The sequence below is a fragment of the Seriola aureovittata genome, chromosome 19 (genome assembly GCF_021018895.1).
Source record: "Seriola aureovittata isolate HTS-2021-v1 ecotype China chromosome 19, ASM2101889v1, whole genome shotgun sequence".
NCBI classification, from domain to species: domain Eukaryota; kingdom Metazoa; phylum Chordata; class Actinopteri; order Carangiformes; family Carangidae; genus Seriola; species Seriola aureovittata.
In genome coordinates, this window is record NC_079382.1 from 13950779 (window position 1) to 13973628 (window position 22850).

General features: G+C 42.0%; 1 protein-coding gene across 2 annotated transcripts in view; it reads right to left on the reverse strand.

Moving 5' to 3' along the window:
- Positions 1-257: 257 nt before the first annotated feature.
- The window catches only part of tulp4a (TUB like protein 4a), a 32903-nt gene continuing 10310 nt past the window's right edge, over positions 258-22850 (reverse strand). The window contains exons 3-14 of one of the 2 annotated variants that reach the window (XM_056405435.1): positions 16894-17022; positions 15498-15659; positions 14812-14992; positions 10798-10905; positions 10445-10611; positions 9645-9869; positions 9152-9386; positions 7953-8097; positions 7206-7350; positions 6872-6965; positions 3279-6763; positions 258-3184 (exon numbers count right to left, since the gene is read on the reverse strand). In XM_056405435.1, the coding sequence (XP_056261410.1) occupies positions 3068-3184; positions 3279-6763; positions 6872-6965; positions 7206-7350; positions 7953-8097; positions 9152-9386; positions 9645-9869; positions 10445-10611; positions 10798-10905; positions 14812-14992; positions 15498-15659; positions 16894-17022 (5193 nt within the window). In that variant the 3' untranslated portion in view covers positions 258-3067. Of the gene's footprint in view, positions 3185-3278; positions 6764-6871; positions 6966-7205; positions 7378-7952; positions 8098-9151; positions 9387-9644; positions 9870-10444; positions 10612-10797; positions 10906-14811; positions 14993-15497; positions 15660-16893; positions 17023-22850 lie in introns of both variants that reach the window. The other variant, XM_056405434.1, reaches the window with a different exon arrangement.

The following is a 22850-nucleotide window of genomic DNA, read 5'->3' on the forward strand; positions in this document are numbered from 1 at the left end:
CATTTAGGTGTCAGTTCCAGGGCCCAGGTATTGTACCTGTCGGCTCATTGTCATGACTTGCAGAGACACTTAAATGGAAAAGAGATATTTTTAAAAGTATTAGTTCCACCTGTGCTTTTCTTTCTATGACAATTCAAATTGTTTGCAGTTTGAGACTATGGAGCCACTGAGTAAACTCTAGCCAATAGCTGGTGATGTTTGAACATTGCCATCTTTGAATTCAACAATAATACTGGATATATTTAAGAGACAAAGGGTTTTTTTTTCTGAAACAATGACGTTTTATTCAAAAGATGCGTGACATATACAATTATAAAATAATTTACATGGCATGCCTTACTATCCATTCACTATAAACGTTCAGTCACCAAATCAGACTCAGATTTTTTTCAAGTGTTTTTGTCATTTAAGTCTACATCTACAAATACAAAGCACATATCTTTTCTAAAGAAAAGCCAAATCCTACAATATCTACAACAGGTCATCTCATAAAATCAGTTTAATGTGAATCCTTAACCTAAGTCCATAGGCAATTCCGAACATGAACTCAGTGGCTTACACTTGTGAACTTATGTGAATGATGTGTGTATGTGTAAGAAGCCATGACCCCACACACGTTTGAAGATAATAGATTTAACACTGATGGGATTGGTAGACTGCACAGTTGAATACAGACACACCTCGACTTGACAGTTACACTCTACACAACTAGTCTATCAGCTACACTAAACTGGGCACTGACTCATTCACATCTTTTCCATCCAATGCAAACTTCACAAAACACATAATTTGCCCCTTCCCAAGCCCGCCCCACCCCGCATTCCAATCTCACAATTTGGGCTACACTTGTAACAAAATTTTATCAACACAAAGAAATGTTCTGAAAACTCCACAATATACAGTATGTATAGATACTATATCTCCTTTAGGAAATAATCTCATAAATAAAATATACAGACCAGCAACTGAGATGCTGAACTAAAGGAACGGTATCAAACTGTGGTCAAAAGTGATGACAAAAAAAATTTTCTTCAAAAAAAGTATTGCACAACTAACACAAAAGGTGGATATTTTCTTTATGCCATGCTCATGTTCTTTTCATTTTTTAGGATCAGTAGAGACTTTTTTTTTTCAATCCTCGTCCTTACAACCCTCCTCAGACAAACATGCATTTCGTTTTGATTTTGACAAATCACAATAACCTATATAATAATCTCATAAATTCAGAGACCAAAGCAGAGCTGGTCCAAAGTGATAGCTTTTTTAAATACTAAGTATTAAGTTACACCTCCCTCTAGACCCATTTTTTCCAACTTTCCAATTTTAGCAAATGCATATTTTGGCACAAATGTTTGTGGTAACCCTAATTACACGAACCTTATGTTGCTAAGCCTAAATATTACTGCCCTTTTTAGTGATTTTGGCTACCATCTTATATGAATAAAACCCACTGCAGATATCAGCTGGCCCTGCTCTGTGTCCTTAGTTTAACATGAACACAAGCTTCACTGGCTGAAAGAAAAAAAAATAAACCAGCTTTTCAGTGATTTCAGTGTCAGCTTACTAAATGAACAGATTTCAATAGCTTCATCCTTCATTGGAGTTCTGACTTCAAAGATTCAGTGACAATGATTTCAGCTTAACTGTTAACTTTTTTGTGGTTGTAGCTGTTGAGTTAAACAGTACTACAGCTTTGCTCCACACCTGAAATTACACTTTAAACACAGTGGAAACAGGTGGAAACAGACATCTGTCAAAGTCACCCTAGTCTCTTTACAACATTTACATGACTGATATGTATTTACATGACTTCTGAAGAGTATGAAATGGCATAGGTGAAATATACAAAAATATTTCCTGTACCTTGATAACATGTTTAGTGTGGTCTGTGAGAGCAGGGACGGACAGCCCCCCCCCCCCCCCATGAACTCACTTCACAGAAGTGACAACAGGTGACAAATCACTTCATGCCACAGGTTAAGTTGTTCAATCTAGGCCTTGGCGACTTCTTTTACACCCATGTCACCTTATGTAGATATTTCCCTAAGTACAGGATATGTCAGTCAAAGCTGTTCTGTACACCGCTCCCACCTCAATATTCCACAGCATTATTCAAATTCAGTCACTAGTCTCCCAAATAAAGCAGGTAAGTTGAAATCTATGTTGACAGGGTATGAAGATTGTATATCACAATGATAATAATGTCAAAATTCATATCTGAACAGATAAACAACAAAATGTACATATAAATTAATCCATGTAGCAGAGGAACATTTCTTCTTCCTTCAAAGTCCCAGGAAACCATGTGGAAAAGACTGCAGTTCACCTCAGATATATTTACTCCTTGACCTTCCCAACAGTGACACACCTTTCACAACAGTGAAAAGTGTGAACTCTTAGTCGTGCTCCTAAAGGATGCATATATCTAAGCCTCAATTCCAGCCAAGATAGACTGAGCAAAAGGAATGGCAGAGAGCAAAAACAAAAAGTCCCCCCTACCCTCCACCATGTTTAGTCATTTAATAACATTCTAAAAGCAAAAGCAGTATCATAAAGTGGTAACTGTTTCACTGAAGTTTTGTACAGCAATGGATTTCAGTGCCCAGTAGTACCTGTGCGCTCTGGAGAAAAAACATCTTTGATCTCCAGAGTGTGGTTTTCAAGTATTACTGCTGCCTCTTTTGAAAACTGCACCTTGACAATTCCTCTCTCAGTTAACCGATAGGTTATCATGTCTATAAGCTTCTTCTAGCAAAAGCAGCATTTATTTGCATGACAATTACCAAAGCTCAGCTCTTTGGCCTTACATGCTTTGCAAGGTGCCACTGACTTCCAAACAGAGCAAATCTGAGGGCATCCTTGGCAAATGCAGCCAATGCTTATTGCACCATTTCTAGTGGCAGCATTGTGTAGTGCAGCATGATTGTATCTCTTTCTGTGACTAGGGCTGATTTTACTCTTCTCTCCGAAATCAAAGTTTATTAATCTCAAATGAAACAACTGTGCCCCTTCAACAGATTGCATTTAAATCCCAGATATAACTCAGGGTAAGTAGGGATGGGACATGTCATTTGAGGCGTTGAGTGACATTGGCTAAAGCCACTGCAAAGGCCTGAACAGCAGAGAAGGGATACTGGAAGTCCAGGATGTAGGCGTTGCCATCAATCCTGCCAAACTGCATCACCTGTGTAAAAATACAAACGTTAGTACAGATTATAGGCAAAGAAGATACTATTGTTACACACTGAGTGATATTTCTTGAACTGGAGCTCTCTTACCTGTCTGCCCTCTAGTTCAATTTGAAAGTTCTTGGCAGATTCCTGTGTGACGCGCCCACCAAAGTCCAGCTGGTAGACCTGCGTGGCTTCATTCCACAGTGGCTGCTTGTTGGCCATGACATAGACAAACCCCTGGCTGCCCAGCCCTCTGTCCTCCTTCTCATTGGCCTTTCGACATTTGATCTCATCCAGTTCACTGGCAGCCCTCAGATTCCTCTTACTTTTCCAGCCCTTCTTACCACTCTGGCACTGATTGAGAAGCTCATCCCCACTGATGAACAGCTCTGGCTCACTTTCTGAACTGTCTTGGAACTCACTATTGGCAGTGGTCTTACTCAGCTTCTTAGCCTTCAACTGCTGCTCTTTCTGTCCCTTCAGCTTCTTCTTGTCCCTTCCTCCCAGCCGTGGACTAGAGATGAGTGAGTTGAAATCACCTAGAGCTCTGCCCTCCTTTTTCGACTTGCTCCCTTCAGCCAGTGGTGGCATATTAGCCTCGTCAGCCCGACCATCCACCCGCTTGCGGTTCTTCTTGCTGAACTTCTCAGACCGCTGTGGCACAGGGCTCTCAGTCAAGGAGAGCACCTCCTGGAAACCTTCTCCAGCTTCTGCCATGGCCTCTTGTAATCCTCCATGGCTCTGCAGTTCTGCTGGTGGTGGCGGAGGGGGTGGTGGAGGAGGAGGAGGGGGGGGAGAGAGGACATTTTTGTCTACTGTCATGTGGGATGCTTTGGGTGGAAGTGGCACTGCAGGACTGGGCATAGGGGGGCAAGAGTTATAGGTACCCCAAGGTGTATGCAGGGCAATGGGAGGAATGGGAAGCCCTGAACAAGTGCTTCCTCCTGGATACATAGGTGGGAGGGGGCAGCAGGCCAGGTTTGCCAGGTTTGCAGGGTAACCTGGCGGTAAGACAAGGGTTGCATCCTGCTGTGAGAAGGGTACTGGTGCCACCACCTCCTTTGGGGAGGAGCAAGGGCGTGGCGACCCTGGGATGGGCTGGAGCTGGGCTCCAGAATAGGCAGTTGCTGGAGGGTACTGGAGAGAGATTTGGTAGCCTGCAGCTGCTGCTGCAGCTTGAAATGATGCAGCACTGGGGCTGGTGGGGGACTTTGGAGAAAGAACAAAAGGCAGCCTGGAAACATCCAGGTGCTGGGCTGGGCTAAGAATAAGTGGAGGTGGTTTGTGGGGTCCGGGGGGGCCAGTTGGGTTCAATGTTGCTGTCCGTTCCTGAGGAACCCACACCTCCTCCGTCGCAGCTGGGTCCCACTGATAAGGAGGTGGGCGTTTGACAACCAGGCCTGATGCATCATTTCCTCCTAGTGCCAGATGCCTCAGTGTCTGATTCAGTGTTTCATCCTCAGTAAATGCTGAATTAACATAATCAGCCCTGTCTCTGTTACTTCCTCCTCCTGCTGCAGTCCCAGATCCTTCAAGAGAGCTCAGCAGGTTATAAGAAGACTGGGAGGCCAGAGGAGTAGTGCTGTTGGAGTGAACGATAACTGTGCTGTGTGGTGCCCCATTCCTGGGAGGGAAATCTTGTCTGATAATAGTTCCTCCTGCTATTCCATTAGCACTCCCTGGGGCAGTACCTCCAACACTGGATCCACTGCTACACTGACTGCAGGTGTATAAGGCTGTTGGCACCCTCTGCTGGAATGAGGCTGCTAGTGCGCTATTTTTGGCCTTAGGAGGCAGTGGTCTAGGCGGTTCCAGCATCTGGGAAACTTTGAGAGCGGCCTCTCGGCTGTTTCTCCTGAGAGTGGCATGGATCAGACTGCTGTCAAGCCTCTGTCCAGGGTTCCTGCTAACAGCACTGTTCTGGTTGGCTGTGTCAGGGTATGGGGGTGGGTCTCCACTGGGTATGGAATAGCGAGGTGCTGTGAGTCTATTGAGGGTGGCAGATGTATAGGGCAGCTGGATCTTCTTGTCAGATGATGAGGAGGATGATGAAGAGGTGACCCTGAGAGTGGCAGAGCTGCCAGGTCCCTGGAGTGTATACACATTCTGATTGCAGACAAGGCGCGTTCGCGGACGACATACTTCCTCCACATTCCCACTGCTGTCAAATGTTGTTATCCTTTCATATCCCAGTGGTGTGGGGTATTGCGCTTGTTGCTGACCTGAAGGATAAAGTGGAAACTCTCCCTTCTTCAAACAAAGCTCACCAGGAGGAGTCCCACTGGTTCCCCCTCCTGTTCCAGATGCAGCACTGGAGGCTGCAGCGGATGCTGATGCTGAGGCTGCAGCGGCCGCTGCAGCAGCCACAGCAGCAGCCACCGTCCCGGGGTAGGGGGGCGGGGGGTTCATCTTGCTGAGCTCTAGAGGGGCACTGAACACCACTGTATCACCCTCAGCCAGCTGTGGGGTTGACCGAGTCGTTTTGATTTTCAGTAGGTGCTCATGTTCACCCCCCACTGCTCTCTCAACCACTAAATCAGGTGGATGAGGGATCTGGATCTGCAGTGCCCCCGGTTGTAGCTGGTGCACAGCTGCAGCTGAAGGCTGTCCTGATGACATGGAGGGAACAGGGATTTGAATCTGAAGCTGCTGCTGAAGTTGATGGTGATGCTGCTGTTGTTGTATCTGATGCTGCTGCTGTGATTGCTGTTGATGATGCATTTGTTGTTGTTGTTGTAGTTGCTGCTGAATTTGTTGATGCTGTTGTTGCAGTTGTTGCTGTTGCTGTATGTGCTGTTGGAGCTGCTGTTGATGCTGTTGCTGCTGCTGCATGTGTTGAAGCTGCTGCTGAATGTGCTGTTGCTGAAGCTGCTGCTGTTGTAAGTGTTGGTGCTGGAGCATCTGCTGCTGCTGCTGTTGGAGTTGCTGTTGCTGCTGAAGCTGTTGTTGGTGGTGCTGAATTTGTGGTGGGTGGTGCTGTAGTTGTTGGTGCTGCTGCAGTTGTTGGTGCTGCTGCTGCAGTTGTTGGTGCTGCTGCTGCAGTTGTTGGTGTTGCTGCTGCAGTTGTTGGTGCTGCTGCTGCTGCTGTTGATGGTGATTTGGTTGTTGTGATGGATGATGGGAAGGTGGAGGTCCCACCATTAGGCGACCCATTTCCAGTCCCCCAAAGATGACCTGACCAGGACTAGAATACCTGGTGGGAACTGTGTACTGGGCTGTCAGGATGGTGTCCTGACTTTGGTCTGACCCACCGGCAGCTGCTCCAGCAGGGGTTGTGCTGGGATTTGTTAGGACGTCCAGCTGAACATTTTGATTGGCTAGGAGTGACTGGACCAGACCGATGCTTTGAGCTGGGGACATAGCCTGGGCAGGACTATGGATGGGGGCAATAGGGATGTTGACAGTGCAGGGAGGGTTGTCATCGGCACCACCAGCAGGGCCTGTAACAGGCAGGTCATCTTCATCTTCACTGAAGACGTTGGGGCTGAAGACAGGCAGATTTATGTAGTCCATTGAGATCTTACGCACCTCTGGCAGGTAGATGGTCATCTGTCTGGGCTGCAGATGGAGGAGGCTTGTCTTATAGATGACTGAGGAGAGAGGGACAGGGTAAAATGAGCAAATGAAAAATAAAGGCAAATTCTATTAATTTATTTATTAACTTTAAAATGGCAAAGACAAAGATGTGGATTGTTTACCTGCACCTAGATTGGTAGGCAAGAATGTGGCCAACCCCACTATCTTGAACTTTGTTCCCCAAATATTGGATGTGACCTGAGCAAGGTAATTTTGCTGCAAGACAGGAACAAATGGATTATTTTCTGTGAACACATACAACAATCTGTAGAAGAACATTTATGTTTGAGCTTATCATTAAGCAACATTGCCCCCACCCCTGGACAAACAGCTACCTGACTAATCCATAGGTGACAGCACTGTAGCAAAAATGGCATGGACCCCCTCACTGGTTTCCCAGCCAGCCAACAATGCCATGTGTTGATGCACTTAGTGGGCAATTAATTAGACTTTTACCTGAGTGATGTCATCTAAAGGAAATTCCCTCCGTGTTAGACTAGGTGAACCAATAGAGGGCTTCCGTATGGGTAACCGTGGTGACCTGGAGATCTCCTGTGTAGCACGGGACAATTTGGGCGATTTTCTGGGATCAATGTTGATCCTGTTGGTAAAGGGACAAACTAAGTCTCTACAGAGAAGGTAGCAAATGAAAAAGAAAGTTTAGGCATGCAGTGAAACAAAAAACGAACGAAGAACATTCCATTTAAATGCATCACTGATGCAAAGGGTTAATATAGGAAGGTTAATATTTCAATAACAGTTGGGATGCCACACAATTTCTAAAATGCAAAATTACACTTATTTTGGTACAATTTGTATTGGGCAGAAATGTAAATTAAAAAGGGCAAAATAGTAATTTAACATTCATTTAAAGGTTAATTCTTATGTTTTCAAGTTGTTGTTGTAGGATGATATAACAGCTATGTCAAAAATCTGAATTCATCCTTTGGCTCGCTCCTTTCACAGAAACATGTAAAACTAACCTTTAATAACTCCAAGTCCAAAAAAATCTCAGTTTGCATACAAAATGTTTCTCAATTCACACTGAATAACTGTGACCCCACTTATTTAATACTGTGGAAACTTGCAGGCAGAGTGTTTCACCTGGACTGTTGACTGCTACTGGGTCAAAAACACACAAAAACAGTAAATATTAGTTATAGATGACATGCTGCAGTGCACACAGATCAAGTGTCTGGTTACCTGGGCAGTTTGGGGGATTTGCTGCCCCTGGATATCTTTGGAGATTTCTTGCCAATCCAGTCATCACTCAGCTCAATGTCACTGGAGTCTGAGCAGTTACAGCTGTCGATCATGGCAGATATCAGACTATTGCCGTATATCTCATCTGAGGAGAGAAAATGGGACGATGGACGGAAAGAATGGAGTTACTTTCGAGCAAATGGGTTATCAGTGTGAAGTCCCTAAGTTTCCAACTTCTACCCCTGCGATCAACACTGCTAAATTGTGAGTGATATTGCTGTTTCAAAGAGTTTAAATCAGTAAGGAAAGATTGGAATAAATAAATACAAAATAGCAGTCTTTTGGCAATTATTACAATAAAGCTGGCATTGTTTCAGTAGTTCAGATTTTTTCTCTGTTCCCTCATTCATATGGAGTTTGTGAACCACTGCTGCTCTAGTTTAGGTCAGGCTAATTTACTTGATGGACATTAAAGTCTGAATGGGCTGGAACCATCTCATGGCTGGCTTCATTTATCACTGTGTGTGGGTGGGGGGTGGGGGGTGGGGTGGGGGAGCAGCGGCATGATTTATGAGGAACCCAGGGGCCATCAGAGCCCCCATTAAGCAGCTTTTAATTAACATGGGCCCAATCTGCCCTATGTGACTAAAACATATTAACTCATTGAACGCCAACTCAAGAAACTCAAATAACTGGAAAAGTACTGGAGCAGGCAAACATGTCTGAGAGGAATACATTTGGCAATTCAAATTTTCAGGAATATATAGACAAACTGCAAAAAAAGTTTGTTGTTTGATCAATAGTAATAGTGCTTTGTTTTAATCCAAAGTAAATATATTTGACATGGGAGTCAGAGGTAAGTCAAATTATGATATACTTTACTGTTATGAGAGTTCAGCTGTTAAAATGGAAAGAATGACAAAAACTGGATTAAAAAACACTGGATATCAAGTAACTCCCACATTTTCCTCTTAACCATATTCCATAAATAGAGAGCTCAGTTTTACTAGCTTATATTTATAAGCAACTATTGTATATACAAATGTATTAATATTAAACAGCTGACTTAAATGTCCTAGTGATTGTGATTGCGATTGGATTGTAGTCCATTATCAGCAAAAATGTCAATTAGGAAATTATTTTCTGGTTAGGTTATTACATTTTGTTAGGTTGCCAATATGAAGGGAGCTCAGTTCTACCTGTTTTCCCATCTGTCTTGGGGTCCATAATGACGAACTCCGGACGCAGTTTACTTATTCGTCTGCCCTTGAGGATAGGCACCAGACCTCCTAGGTACTCCAGGTACAGAGTGTAGCAGGGCCCCCCCACTTCCGGGTTATCCTCTGTACGTTTCATGGTACAGTGCAGACGCTCGTTCCCAGCTGTTGGGTAGCTCACAAAATCACGCATGTTGTTGGGATCTGGGATGGGGGGCTGGAAGAGAAAAACATGAGGTTGTAGAGTTGTTCAGAAACTTATTTTATTCATTGTTAGTTACTTAGTTACTGTGTGAGTTTTCTCATACTACACTTCAGCTGCCATTTTACAAAGGATGCTCATCTTAGTCATATATCATCGTCTCAGAAAGTGACATCTATGACAGCACTAGTATGGTGCTAGAAGCTTTCCTGGAAGTTCTTCACATTTATTTTATGGTTTTAATGGCCCTAACACCCTCCTGCATTGTGTTACCTTGATGGTGGGGATGAAAGCGGCAGTGACGTAAGAAGAGAGGCGGGAAGGCATGGTGAGCTTGGCAACATCTTTTTCCTCCTTCACTGCCGTGGCGATGCCCTGCTGGCAGAGTAGCTGCAGGTTGGCAACCCGGTGCTCCACTCGGACAACGTAAAGCGCCGGGCCACATGCCAAGAACAGACGAGAGTCCCGGTGACCCCAGCACAGCGTGGTGATTGGGCGCTGCAGGATAATGGAGAAGATACATTAGAGGGTGCACCACATCCTTTCACAAGGTTAATGTCAAGCATGAAAGATTGGCAAATGTTGGGGGTTTTTGTTATAGCTGTGATCAAATTCTTTCTTGAACTTTGCATCTTCGCAGGGGCACATTGCTTAGAGTGAATTCTGAGAACAGCAGTCTTCTTCAACAAGATTTTACAAAAACATGAGGGTATGTGCATGCTTATGGCAGACCGCTGAGCAGACCTTGGTCACTGCGAATCCTCAAATAGACTAGTCTTTACTTTAATCTTCTTGGATGGTGTGACACACAGTGCAACATACTGAATGTTGATGTACAAACTGAAAGTTGGCTTTTACAAAGACAATTTCATATACTTGTCTATGAGTGGAAATGTCATTCATTTGGCCAGACTGTACAGGTGTGTAATTCAGCAAATGCTACCTTTTCAACTTCAATCTATGTTTAAAGTGAGTCATCTCACTTTGTTACTTAATGTACTTGTTTCACTGTTAACTTACCAACAATCTCATTAAAGTAACGCATTAAAATGTTTTTGTCAGATGATGATCACCTGTGCTGGTGTGTCCAGTGTGTAGATGTGTTCACCCTGAACATTGTAAAATTTGACAATGGCATTCCTGGTGGGGGGAGGACAGGATGGGTCAGGGGAGAGGAGTGTCCTCTCCATCCCTGCCACTGCAAGGAGGTCCCCCTGTGAGCACCATTGGACCACCACATCTGCATCACAGGACAAGGAAGAAAATAATGTTATGAACATTAACATATGAGGATTGACAAAAGACAGAAAAACACAACATTCCTTGAGACATAATTTGTAACTGGTATAAAAAAACAATGAAACAAAGAAAGAGACAGAGTTGCTGGAACACTCAGGTATACATTAATGATAAGGCGCCCACACACCTTTCAGACCGGTGCGAATGAGGGTGGGAGAGAGGTCATCGTAGTTGTTCATCAGGTTAATGTCACCAGAGGTGAAGCTGACTGTCAGCAGTGGCTTCTGGCTGTGCACTGAGAGGAGACAAAGGACAACACAAACATCTTAATAATAATAACAATAACAATAATGTGACAGTGTAAAGTACACTGGGATTAACTGCAAACTGTTCTTCCATGTACGAAACTATAACTTGTATGTTAATACATTTAAGTAATGTGGCACTGACAGTGGATGTCAATAAATGTCTATCAAAGGTGGACTAAAGTTAAAATTATACACACCGGTGCAATGAATAAAATGCAATAAATTATTCTACATGAGTGTTATCTGGGGATTTAACTTTATATAGCAAAACACAGAGAGTAAGTAACATTTCAGCTTATTACATCCACAATATAGCCTGACATAAATTAAGGGAAGAGCTGAAATGATCAGTTAATTAATCAATGAATCAATCAACTAAAAAAAGCAACTATTTTGATACGTGATTCACCGTTTGTTTTTTCACCGTCTTACTTGGTAGCAAACTGAATCTGGAGGTTTTGAAGAGTTGGTTGGACAAAATAAGCATTTTGATGGCATCCCCTTGGGCTTTAGAAAACTTTTCCTGACATTTTATAGACGAAGTGAGTGATCATGAAAATGAACGGCAGAAAAATTGACAGTGAAGAGAATTGTTAGTTGCAGCCATAAATGAGGTATCATACTGGTAACCTACAGAGGATCCGGTGATCAATATGCATTTCCAGAGTGGGCCATAAAAACAGACTGGATGCGAGGAAGACAGAGTGTGTGCGGTTATGTATGTGTGTGTATTTGTGAGGCTGCGTGTGTTTACTGTGGGTGTAGTTGAGGGCTGTTATGAGAAAGGCTAGGACAGATCCATATCCGAGACAACTATATTTCATTTTCAGTGAGTTTCCATTGTTCCCTATTCATGAGAACACACAACTGCAATGAAAAACACTCAGCACATCTCACTGCTGCAAACAAGCGGCATTCTCAGTCAAACTGCTATAAATAAGAAATTTTCAGACAACGAACAATATGTTTTCATTAAAACAGCTTTGACTCTGTCCATTCACATAGTCCTGCAAAGACCCAAATACTACCACAAATAAAACATCCACCACTTCTTGACTTTCAGCCCAATAACAGTTACCACTTCCTTATAGAAATCAGTTTACATTGAGAGTGTTGCATTAAATCATATAAATGATGTTGCTGTAAATGCAGAGTGTTGTGCTGTGCTTTGCAGTGATAATCGGTCATCATCATATATCATGACAGAGAGATCTGGCAGGCGGAGGAAGAGGCAGCCTGGTGTCTCAGTCAGGTTGTCCATTTGAGAGATAATTTCTATCAGGTCAAATCAATTACTATTGACTGGTTTAATTAGTGAGTTAGGGCATAATCAGTGTTCCAGCTGAGGCAAGCACTTTTCAGCTTTACCACTTGGCACACAAGTGGAAGGGAAGGATAAAAAAAAAAAAAAAAAAATAGCACAGCAGGATGAGGACAGACCCTCAAGAGTTCAGCCTCAGCAACTGGGACTAATGAAGGTGAAGACAAAAGGAGGTAAAAAACAAAACAATACAAAACAAAACAAAACAGGAACCAATAAAAATTAGGTTGTCAAATGCGCTGGTGTACACGGTGAAAGCAGCAGGAGGGTGGGGAAAGGTAACCACATGCAATTCTTCCCTTGTGTGACTGCTCACGTCCCAGTGTACTAGATACACACTGGACTGTATTTGAATTGGATAGCGAACTCACCAGATATATTCCCAGACTCACTTTTGACTGTTGTAAATTGCCACTATTGTGTTTATATGTGTAAGCTGACAGTACATGAAGACAAAAAAAAAAAAAAAGGTGAAATGGCATGCATATATTAGATGATTAATAAAATATATGTGAACCATGACAATGTAAAAATAAGTTAGTTGGATGGAAATCTACAAGTGGGGAATAAGTGTTTACTCCGCAACTGTTCCTGCTATTTTTTTCCATTTTCTTTCCTCAAGTTGTAGACAGTGGTGTAAATAGGGCTGCTGAGGCCAAAACAGGCCCCAATTCTGAAAATAGCTTGCAGTCAACTGTGGCATCAAGCTCAAGTACCAGGGCTATATCCTTGACACTGCAGTTAATCTTATTTTATGAGAGTCGTGGGGATTTCGTTAAAGACAGTGCAATTGAAAACACAGACAGACGAGATTAACACATAATTTCAACAGAGGGGACTTTTTTGTTCCACTAATGTACAAGTGGACAGTGATGAACACACACTTACACCGTGACAGCTGCTGCTGTTATGACAACAGCCTCTGCACCATAAAGAGCAAACAGGAGGTGCAGTGGCAAAAACAGCCCAATGGCAGGAGAGCTCTCTTCACTGTGCTCCTCCTACACCTCCTGCCCTCCATCTTTCACCACAGCTGCCCACCCACCTTCCATTTCACACTCTTTTGTTTCAATGCATCTCTTCCCCTGTCTTCACACCTGGCAGAGAAGTTGAATTATCACCTCCTCAGGCTTCATCAAATGGCTTGCATTACTAAATTTGCCTGTGAGATCAGTATCACAAATGACTTGCATTTCTAACTATAAGCTCCAATGAATACCTTTGCACTTCAGCTCAACAGTTAACACCAAACAAAATGAAACTGTGTTTTCCCAGGAAAAATGGCTGACAGAAAAAGCAACATATATAGCTCTGACTGCCAAAGTGTACACAGTGTGGTTGGCACAACTTACCACTATTTGGAGTGTACTACCCCATGTACTACTACACAGGGCAAAGTGGGTACCCCAGGATAGACATTTAAATATGACAAAGACACAGTGCTAATGACTGGCTCTGTAGTTCAGAAGACACAGCTGAAATTGTTTGTTGATCAGATCCATTGCTTGGACTGAGCATGAGCAGTAAAAGGTAGAGGAAAAAGAGGGGAAACTCACAGATGGCCCCACATCTGCTTTCTTGTGCATTGAAGTACCTACTTAAGAAACAGCTGGACAACTCCACCCTAGCACTGTACTCCCTATAGGCACAATGCCTTGCTCAGTAAACCTTTCACAGATTGCCCTCCAATTCTGCACCACATTATACTCTTACATAGACGTATATCCATTGCATTATGTCAGAACAGATACATTTCCAATTTAAACATTTTAAGAGACTGGTAAAATCTTTGTAGGCTCCTTAGTACAAGATTGCATATTGGGCTATGAGCTCTGTCTGTACTTCTGAGTACACAGCAGTACTGTGGCTGAACTTGAATGGTTGTGGTGTAGCTACTGATGGAGAACTGCAGTTGCTGCTAATGTGCAGCTTTTGCTGCATGGCTGATGAAGACACTTTTAGTGTAGCTGCTGTGTTAACAACTCAGCCTGCAAAGTCTAAACTCCATACAATACTCCAGAAAAGGTTCTTACTTAACACAAAAGACAAACAAGAGATGAAATGACATCTAGCGCTTGTTTATATGGAGGTTGAATGCACTTATTGTATGTTACATTGGACAAAAGTGTAAGTTAAATGATTTTAACATAACTTCAGACTGATTTTACTTTGGCTCATATTACTCATCAAGATTAGCCACCAAATGCAAACATGTTCGATGATAATTCGATAGTTTGATGCTGTAGATCTGGAAATATTTAGCCAGATAAGTAGTTTGCAATGGAGAAATGATAGAAAATATGAGTGAACTGTCTAGACTAAGAAGTGTGGGCAGACAAAGGTTTTTTTTGTTGGTGTTCATTTTCAGTGGAGAGGTGAGTAGGAATATGAAGGATAGACATGCAACCAAAGCTCCTGGCTGGAATTGAACTAGGCACGTTGCATTTATATTGTACGTGTCTCAATCTCTAAGCGCCCAAAGGCCCTGGTAGAAACTGAAGGTTGAAGGTGAGGGGTTTGAGTAGGTGAAAGTTAAGAGTCTACTATTCAAATCAAACCCTAAACAGCAAACCTTGAGGTGGGGAGTAGTCGTCAGAGTCTGTGTCGCTCTCACTGCTGTCCTCCACCAGGAAACTGGGGTAGTTCCAGGACATGCTGACAATGCCATCCGACTCATGCAGCAGTATGTGGGCCAGCATGCGCCCGTGGCAGTCCATCACTATCACCTGTCCGTCTGCAGTACCAAACAACACCTGGGACAGAAACAGTGAAGAGTTATTAGGGAGAAGAAGAAAGAGATACCAAGATAAAATTAACTTGGACACAAAGACAGAATAACAAAGACAGAAACGGAGGCATGCTTAGAAATAGAAAAAGAGATGACAGATCTAAAGGAAGCCCAGAGAAATACATATCACAAGGAAAACAACTTGGAGAAATAGACATAAATGGGATGAAGGTGATGAACAAAGACAGAGACAAATATACAGAATGAAAGCTTGATGACATCCAACCTGAACTGACAATGTAAGAGCACGAGAGCAAATACATAGCCTAACAAAACCACAACACATTCAAGACAGAGAATGCTTGCCGTCACTCTCAGCTGATCTCCCTCAGGGCCTGTCTCTGCTTTTTGAATGACAAGTCTACATACTAAAAGGCAAATGAAAATCTAAAATTTCTACATCTATTAGCATTGAAAGACTGGCATAGTGCACAGTGCAATTGGGGCTGTGGGGTGTGTGTGTATGTTACCTGCTGGTCATCAGGGGTCCAGATACCACAGGTAATCTGGCTTTCCAGGTTGATCTCCGAGGACCAGTGTCTCTGCCCGCTGACTGATCCCACCAGGACAAAGCCATCACGATAGGAGATGAGAGCCTGGGTGCCATCATGGGACCAGGTGAAATCACTCACCTACAGGGGACAAGACATGTCAGTTAAGAATCAAATGGTGTTACTGACAGATTACTAGGTTAATCAATATTCTCAGGTTAATTGTGTTATTATGGTAATTCTGCCTTTGTATACACCTCTCTTATTATGTGCAGTATCAGTAGCCTCTGATGTTCATTTTAACTGTAATTTTGGAATGAAGAAGTGACGCAATTACATGATTTTGCAATAAGATGACTGACAGAAAAATAATTGGCAACTATTTTGACAATTGATTAATTGTTCAAGTCATTTTTCTAGCAAAAATGCCAAACATTCTCTGATTTCAAATTTGTGGATTTGCTGCTTTTCTTTTGTCATAGGTCATAGTCAACTGAATATCTTGGTTTTTGGACAGTTGGTCAGATAAAGAAGGAATTTTAAGATGCCACCTTCAGCTCTGTAGAATAATTTTGGGAATGAATAAGAAACTGGTCTTTGTTAATAATGTTCATGTCACTCTCACTATCAGGGCTCCAAAGATGAAGACAGTCATTTCAGAACACTTTAAGAGAACGGCCTCTAGGAGCCACTAGCGAGACATTTACACTTGTCATTTTTTTTACCTTGAAATTTATAGTTGTATTCCAGTATTAACAGTGCTGTCAGAAAACATAGCCTCCTGCACACTGGTAATAGTGAAAGGATCTGCTTTAAGTAAAATGACTGCCTCTGCTATTGTCTGTATATATTAATACCCTTGTGTGACATGAAAAGGTAATCTCTAGTAGAAAAGAGCAGAGGTGCTATTTCATATGGCATAGGCCATATACTTAAAGTGTGTGCCAATTGTTTAGACTGTCATCTACTAACAAAATTGATCACAAAAGATAAGATGATGTCAGGATGTGTCAGACTGAGCTCAGCATAGGACAGTGATTGATTGATGAACCTACACATTATATATTTCCTTAGCAGTTATTTATTTAAATTGGCATGTGAAATGTTAGAGGCAAATGGATCAGATATTTGTGTAATTCACTCCCTTTTTTTAGTATTTGTTGTTGCTGCTATGAGTTTTGCTCCCATTACTCTTGTATAGTGTGCTTCTACTGACTATTTGTATTCACCCTATTGTAATTTAATGTATTTTTGTTATTTATGTATATGCTTTTCATATTTTATCCCTGCAAAGTACATTACAATACGTTTAAGTAAATAAGCACTTTTAATTATTGATTGAGATCATGTCCCGTTTCTGCGTAATGTATCTTACCTGAGCTCCACGGTCATTGACCAGCTCCACGGACCAGCGGCCCTCGTACTGGATCCAAACAAAGATTCCTCCATCTGTATCACAGGTGGCCAGTTTCTGGAAGGGCTCATTCCACCGCACCAACACCACCTTACAGAGACACAAAGCAGAAGAGGGAGAAAATGATTTGGAGCTAATGTTTCTGTTCCTATCAGTGTCCCCTAGTGAAAGTAGTAGTAGTATTTTCAGACAGATAATTAATTAGTAAATTGTATCCCAGATTGTGTTGTGTAAAGTATGGCAAATAATTTAGCAGTGGCCTTCATGTGACTCTATGCCCTCTTACCTACAGATAATCTAAGATAATCAACAACATAGTGCCCTTGATCAAGACACTGAACTCTTGCCTGTACACTCACAGTAAATTGCTCTAAATGAGAATATCAGCTGAATGCCTAAAATGCAGGAAGCAAAATCCAAGTTCCCACATTTCAATGTGCTAAATTTAGCATTAAACCAGATGAAAATATATCACAAAGTGGGTTAACCTCATTTTGAAAAAGTCGCAAAGGAGCTGCTAATATCCTGGCTATTAAAGACAATGAGATTCAATTATTCTTTTTCCTGTCCTTCCGTTTCCTTCTGTACCACACTTCTTCTTCAAACCTTGAAATTCCTGAGTGTTCCTCCTGGTTTGTCATTTAATTCTAATGGGTACCTGAAGGTGTGTATGTTTCTACTTTTCATTTTATTGAAAGCATTTAGTTTGCTCGAAAAATAATTTTGGAGATATTAGAATTTAAGGTAAATGTCTAAATTTAAAAAAGAAAGCAACAGTAAGAGATGCAAAGAAAGGAAAGAAGGAAAAACTGAAGGGAGACTGAGTGCACTGATGCATGAACGTCCCTACAGAAAATACTATATTGTGGCCAAAACTGTAAACTGTAGAACCACTAACAGCAGCGTTTCACAGATGCATGGGTTTCTATATTTGACCTGAGGTCAGCAGATAGAAAGATGGATCATCATTACACTGAGGGATGAGTTGCAGAGGAGGACAGTGTTGAACACTGGCAGAGAGCAATATAGATGAAACTGTTCATAACCTCTTTCTTTGTCAGTGTCACCCATCTTAAAAAGGCACCCATTACAAACTCCATTCAGCCCCCTCTCCTCTCTGTCTCTATCTGTCTGGTCTTCTGTAGCGTGACTCAGCCTATTCCCAGGGGAATAATCCTAAGCAGGGAGCAGCTCTGCTCTCGCTGAGTGAAGCACGTGGGCTGTACACGCTCGAACACACAACACAGGACAGGTTTTAGCGGGGCTTACACTCTCTGAGTTCAAGTCCAACAGATCAGTGGCTGAGAGTTAGATAAGCCAGCCAGTCTTGCTCTTTTTCCCCAAACATGACCCCCTGATCCCCCCATAAATTATTTTTTTTATTAAAAAAAAAAAAATGTTTTAAATATATATTTCTATTTTCCTCCAAAGTACACAATCATTCCTTCAGCTGTATTTTATACATCTTCTTACACCAATGCCACCTGATTGGTTACAGGCTGCATTAACAAATCCATTTCAGTTAAGAACTGTTTTTAAAATTAAAATTAAATCTTTGCAAAAATAATAAATAAGCACCAAACTTTAAGACAACAATGTTGCAAAACTGGATTAAAAACAAAACTTTGCCACTTTCAGTGTCCTGCAGTGTTGGAGGCACCCTGCTAGACTAGAATAAAAAGTGCCTCCACTAACGTCAGGAGAAATGATTTCCTTTTTAATAAAATATAACACTAGGCTGATTAAGCTTTAGGGACAAAGAGCAGTGGTGCTAGATCATAGTCAAGGCCACGTATTTAATGAGTGAGGCCATTGTTTAAATTGAAATCTGTAACTACACTGATATCAAGTTCAGTTTAGCAGGTGACCGATCAATCACATCATAATTTCACTTCACAGAAAATACTATGAGCAGCGTGTCACAGTGTTGGGAAGTTAGTTTGATAATAACCATGGTGAGAGAAATCCCAGGTAGTTTTTGTTCAGGTTGGTCTATTTTCTGAGATTATATACAGGGGAATATTTACTGCACTGTACTTAAGTAATTTTCCAGCAGAAGATGCTTCTATGCAATTACAGAAGCAACACTGAGGTAACTCCAGTAACCAGTGACATTTACTCTGCAGTTTCCCAACAATTCCCCATTTGTCACTGTCTTGCGACAGAGTTATCCTTACTGAATATAAAGAGATCTGTCTTGCACAAACATGTTTATATGAATACACCATATACAGGCCTGAAGTGTAATAAGTTCACAGTGGCATTCAGTGCTCTCCTGGCCCTGCTCCCTCAGCAATAAGGTGTCCTGTGAGCCAGACTTACTGTGTTTTCACTCCCACTCCCGGTAGTATAAATCCTAATGTTGCTCTGTAGGTGTGTCTCAGCTGGCAAGCCGCAGGGAAGCGTACACAATGAGACCCAAACTGGTGCAGGTCTGCAGCTAAAGTCTCTATGACATTGTGACAGAGTTGACCATATTCATGGACCACTGAAAGCACCCTGCCATCTATCATTCAGTCACCTGATGCAGAAGTGCTCACTGGGCACAAAAATGATAGGCTTCGGCTGTAGTATTGTTAAAGATAAAACATTTCCATGCACAAGCATCTCAGTGGGGGAATACAAATCTGTGTTGTTACTCCTTCCATGCACTGTCTGCAACCTCTGGTGAGCAAAATGGATTTTCCGGATGGTATTATACAACATAATTCAGCTCCAGCCAGTGTAGACATGAGGCTTTAGATTAGGTAGAGGCTTGACTCTGCATAATTCTAACATCATTCATACACTGCACACTGCTAACAAAGAAGGGCCAAAAAGGACCAAAAGAAAAACAACAAAGAAGACATTAGTATAGGGTTAACACATGCTCTGTCTTGCATGTGAGCACACTTATCTGTAGCCCCATAAAGGTGAGAATAATCTCTGTATGTATGTGTGTGTGTGTGTGTGTGTGTGTGTGTGTGTGTGTGTGTGTGTGTGTGTGTAAATTTAGCTCAGTGTGGAGATTAGTGTGAGCTAGTCAGGCATCCCACGAGGGGGACAGCTGAGCACCTCAGTGTGACGCAGCGATCTGGGAGATCAGACGTCACATGGAGGCAGACAGGATAAGAGTGAGAAGCCACAAGATAGCGAGGGGCCAAAGAGATCATGGGCGGAATAGGCATATGCACACATGCAAACACATACAGATTATATTAATCATTATATTCTGCATGGTCAAAGACAAGTACTTAAGATTATTACATACTCATATTGACTCAAAATACCTTAGATTGAAATATAAAAGAATTTTTAAAAAAGAAAAAGTTCTAGGAGGACTACACATGTTTTCAGGCTGGGTTAAGCATTTGTGTCGTCTCCATTACATCCCAACCAACACCTATTAAAAGAGGAAGAGAGTACATGTTTCCGATCCCTTTAATTCTGCCCTTTGGCCAGCACATGGCCATTGACAACTTCTGCTTGGGAAGTTGGCAGTGTCTTCTCTCCCGCGGTGCCATGCTGTTGTCACTGCAGCTCTGGCCTCTTGCTGGGACTTAGAGACTGGAAGCTGAGCTGACCCCAGCAATTTAACTGAGGAGACTAAATCAAATCAGGGGACAGCTTTGGGTTGCAATGGAGTCAGCAGAAGTGAGAGGACAATGGGACGGTGCAGTATCACCGTGGCCCAGTTGTGAACTCACGGGTCCATGGCAACACTGGCCCCTTGCATAGAAGACTTTTTTGCAAGGTTACTAATAAGCAGCTCGACTGGTAGTATTGGAACTCACCGTTTCAAAAATATAACTGAAGATTACGTTGCCACATTCTGACAAACCCATTTTTTGTTTGTTTTGTTTTTGCTGACATGCTATACATGCACACTACAGACAGACTGCGAGCAACCCGAGTTATTTTCATTAAGTAAACCAAGGGTTTGTATCCTAGATAAACTAGAAAAAGTCATAGCTACACCTATAAAAAAAATGTCAGTTCAGTTTAGTCTTTATAGTCCTACATTGGAAATTTGAATTGTAGCATGGCAATAACAGACACATCAAAACAGACATCCATCAGAGAAAAAAAACAAATTACAGGAAGTAATATATAACAGCACGCATAAAAAAAGAAAGAAAAATGTTGGTCATATGCTACAAACTGTGAAGCTGCTGGGATTTCTTGACTTATGACTGAAGAATCATTGGAAAGTCAAGACCACCTGGCTGATAATAGAATAAGTTACACAGTGAGCCAGTGAGAAGTAGACTCTCCCCTTTCCCTCCACAACTCCCTTTACCTCCCCTGATTCCGGGTCTGATGTGATATTAAATCAGACGCAAAACTCAATTAAAGAAAAGCGCTGTGCTGTGCTGATACAGAAGCAAGGAAGCCAGAATGGGCAAAGTGGGGCGGGAGTGATTTGCAGCATAACAGAAAGGGCAATGGGACAGGACCTACAGGGGAGGTAGAATCTGGGATGTTTACGAGTAGAGCAAACGTAGTAAAACCTTAATCAATATTAATATCTGATAACAGCAAATACATTGGTTAATACTGGATGCAGATCATTTGGTTAAATTTTCTCTTTACAGTGCTAGTCTTCAACAGTTGTTGAGTATATAACGGGCGGATTCAATGCCAATAAAATGTATCAAATAATAATTACATGTGAAAAGGATGGAAAATTTGTTTTTATGTGATCTATTGATGTTAATGTCTGTTAGGACTTAGACTTCACTGTATGCCCCTGTACACTGCTCATATTGTGTTCATGCAAATACAACAGCATGCAGGGACTTACATTGACTTACAATACTACCATGAGTATGTTAGTGATACTGAATCAGCTCTTTGTACCAATTTTATAAAAAATATCTTTCCCCAGGCTGCCTCACAACTTGTAATGCAACAGGACATGAGGGAAAGAAATATGGCATGCATTAATAAATCTGTAGCATCCCAAGGTAATAACTTGACTACAGTTTGCAAAGTTGATTTCCATTTCTTGGATATGTTTCTGCACTCTACTAATTGATAAAAATGTCACTGCATTGATGGTGAGTAGGGAAATGTGTGGGTTTGTGTTAGGCCAATACTGCACCTCCCTGAAACATAACAGCAGAAAGAAGGGTACACAGTACAAAAAGACAAACATAAGAAGAGCAGTGTGGTGTATTAGTTTTCAGTTTTTTGTCTTCACAGACATTTGCTATGTAGGTTGAAATTAAGAGCTTTCATCTGCAAATAGCACAACTCTAAAACAAAGAGAACCCAAGTGTGAAGATATGTCTGTCTGATCCCTGACTACAAACAACATTAGCAGGAAAAAGAAACCAAACTGTACAGACCACACTGTCCCTCTTGGAAAATATCTTATGATCAGACAAGTACACCTGGATGTGAGGAAGCAGCCGAGCTCGAGTGTTATGCAACATGTCCTCTCCAAGGATGGATTAGCACACTAAAGCCATTTCCACTAAGCACATTTGGTGAGACCATTTTAATGCAGTGCATGGGTCATGTGCTCTTCAATCCTGAGCAGAGCTTCCAATGTCAAGAGTTGAGATAAGGAGTGAGCAGAAGGTACTCAACAAAAGAGAGGAGATGTGTAACGGCAAGGTAGTGACCCGCACAGGGGAGGAGGTTGGAGAACATTGGTGCCGAGAAAGGAACTAATTAGACAATGTAACAAGACTAGGGAACACAGATAAGTGTCTGGGCACAGGTGGTGATGGATGCAGAAGTGAGTGACACTGAGGAAAACTCCATGAGGCAGAAATGCAGAATAGCCAATTAAAAGTGATCACTTAACTCAAACTTTCCTCTGCTTGTATTAAAGCAATGTAATGCTATATTCCATCTGTCTTGCAATCCATTATTGTGTGCCATATAAGTCATTCAGTATCCTCTTCCTCCTCCCTGTCCATTTAAAAGAG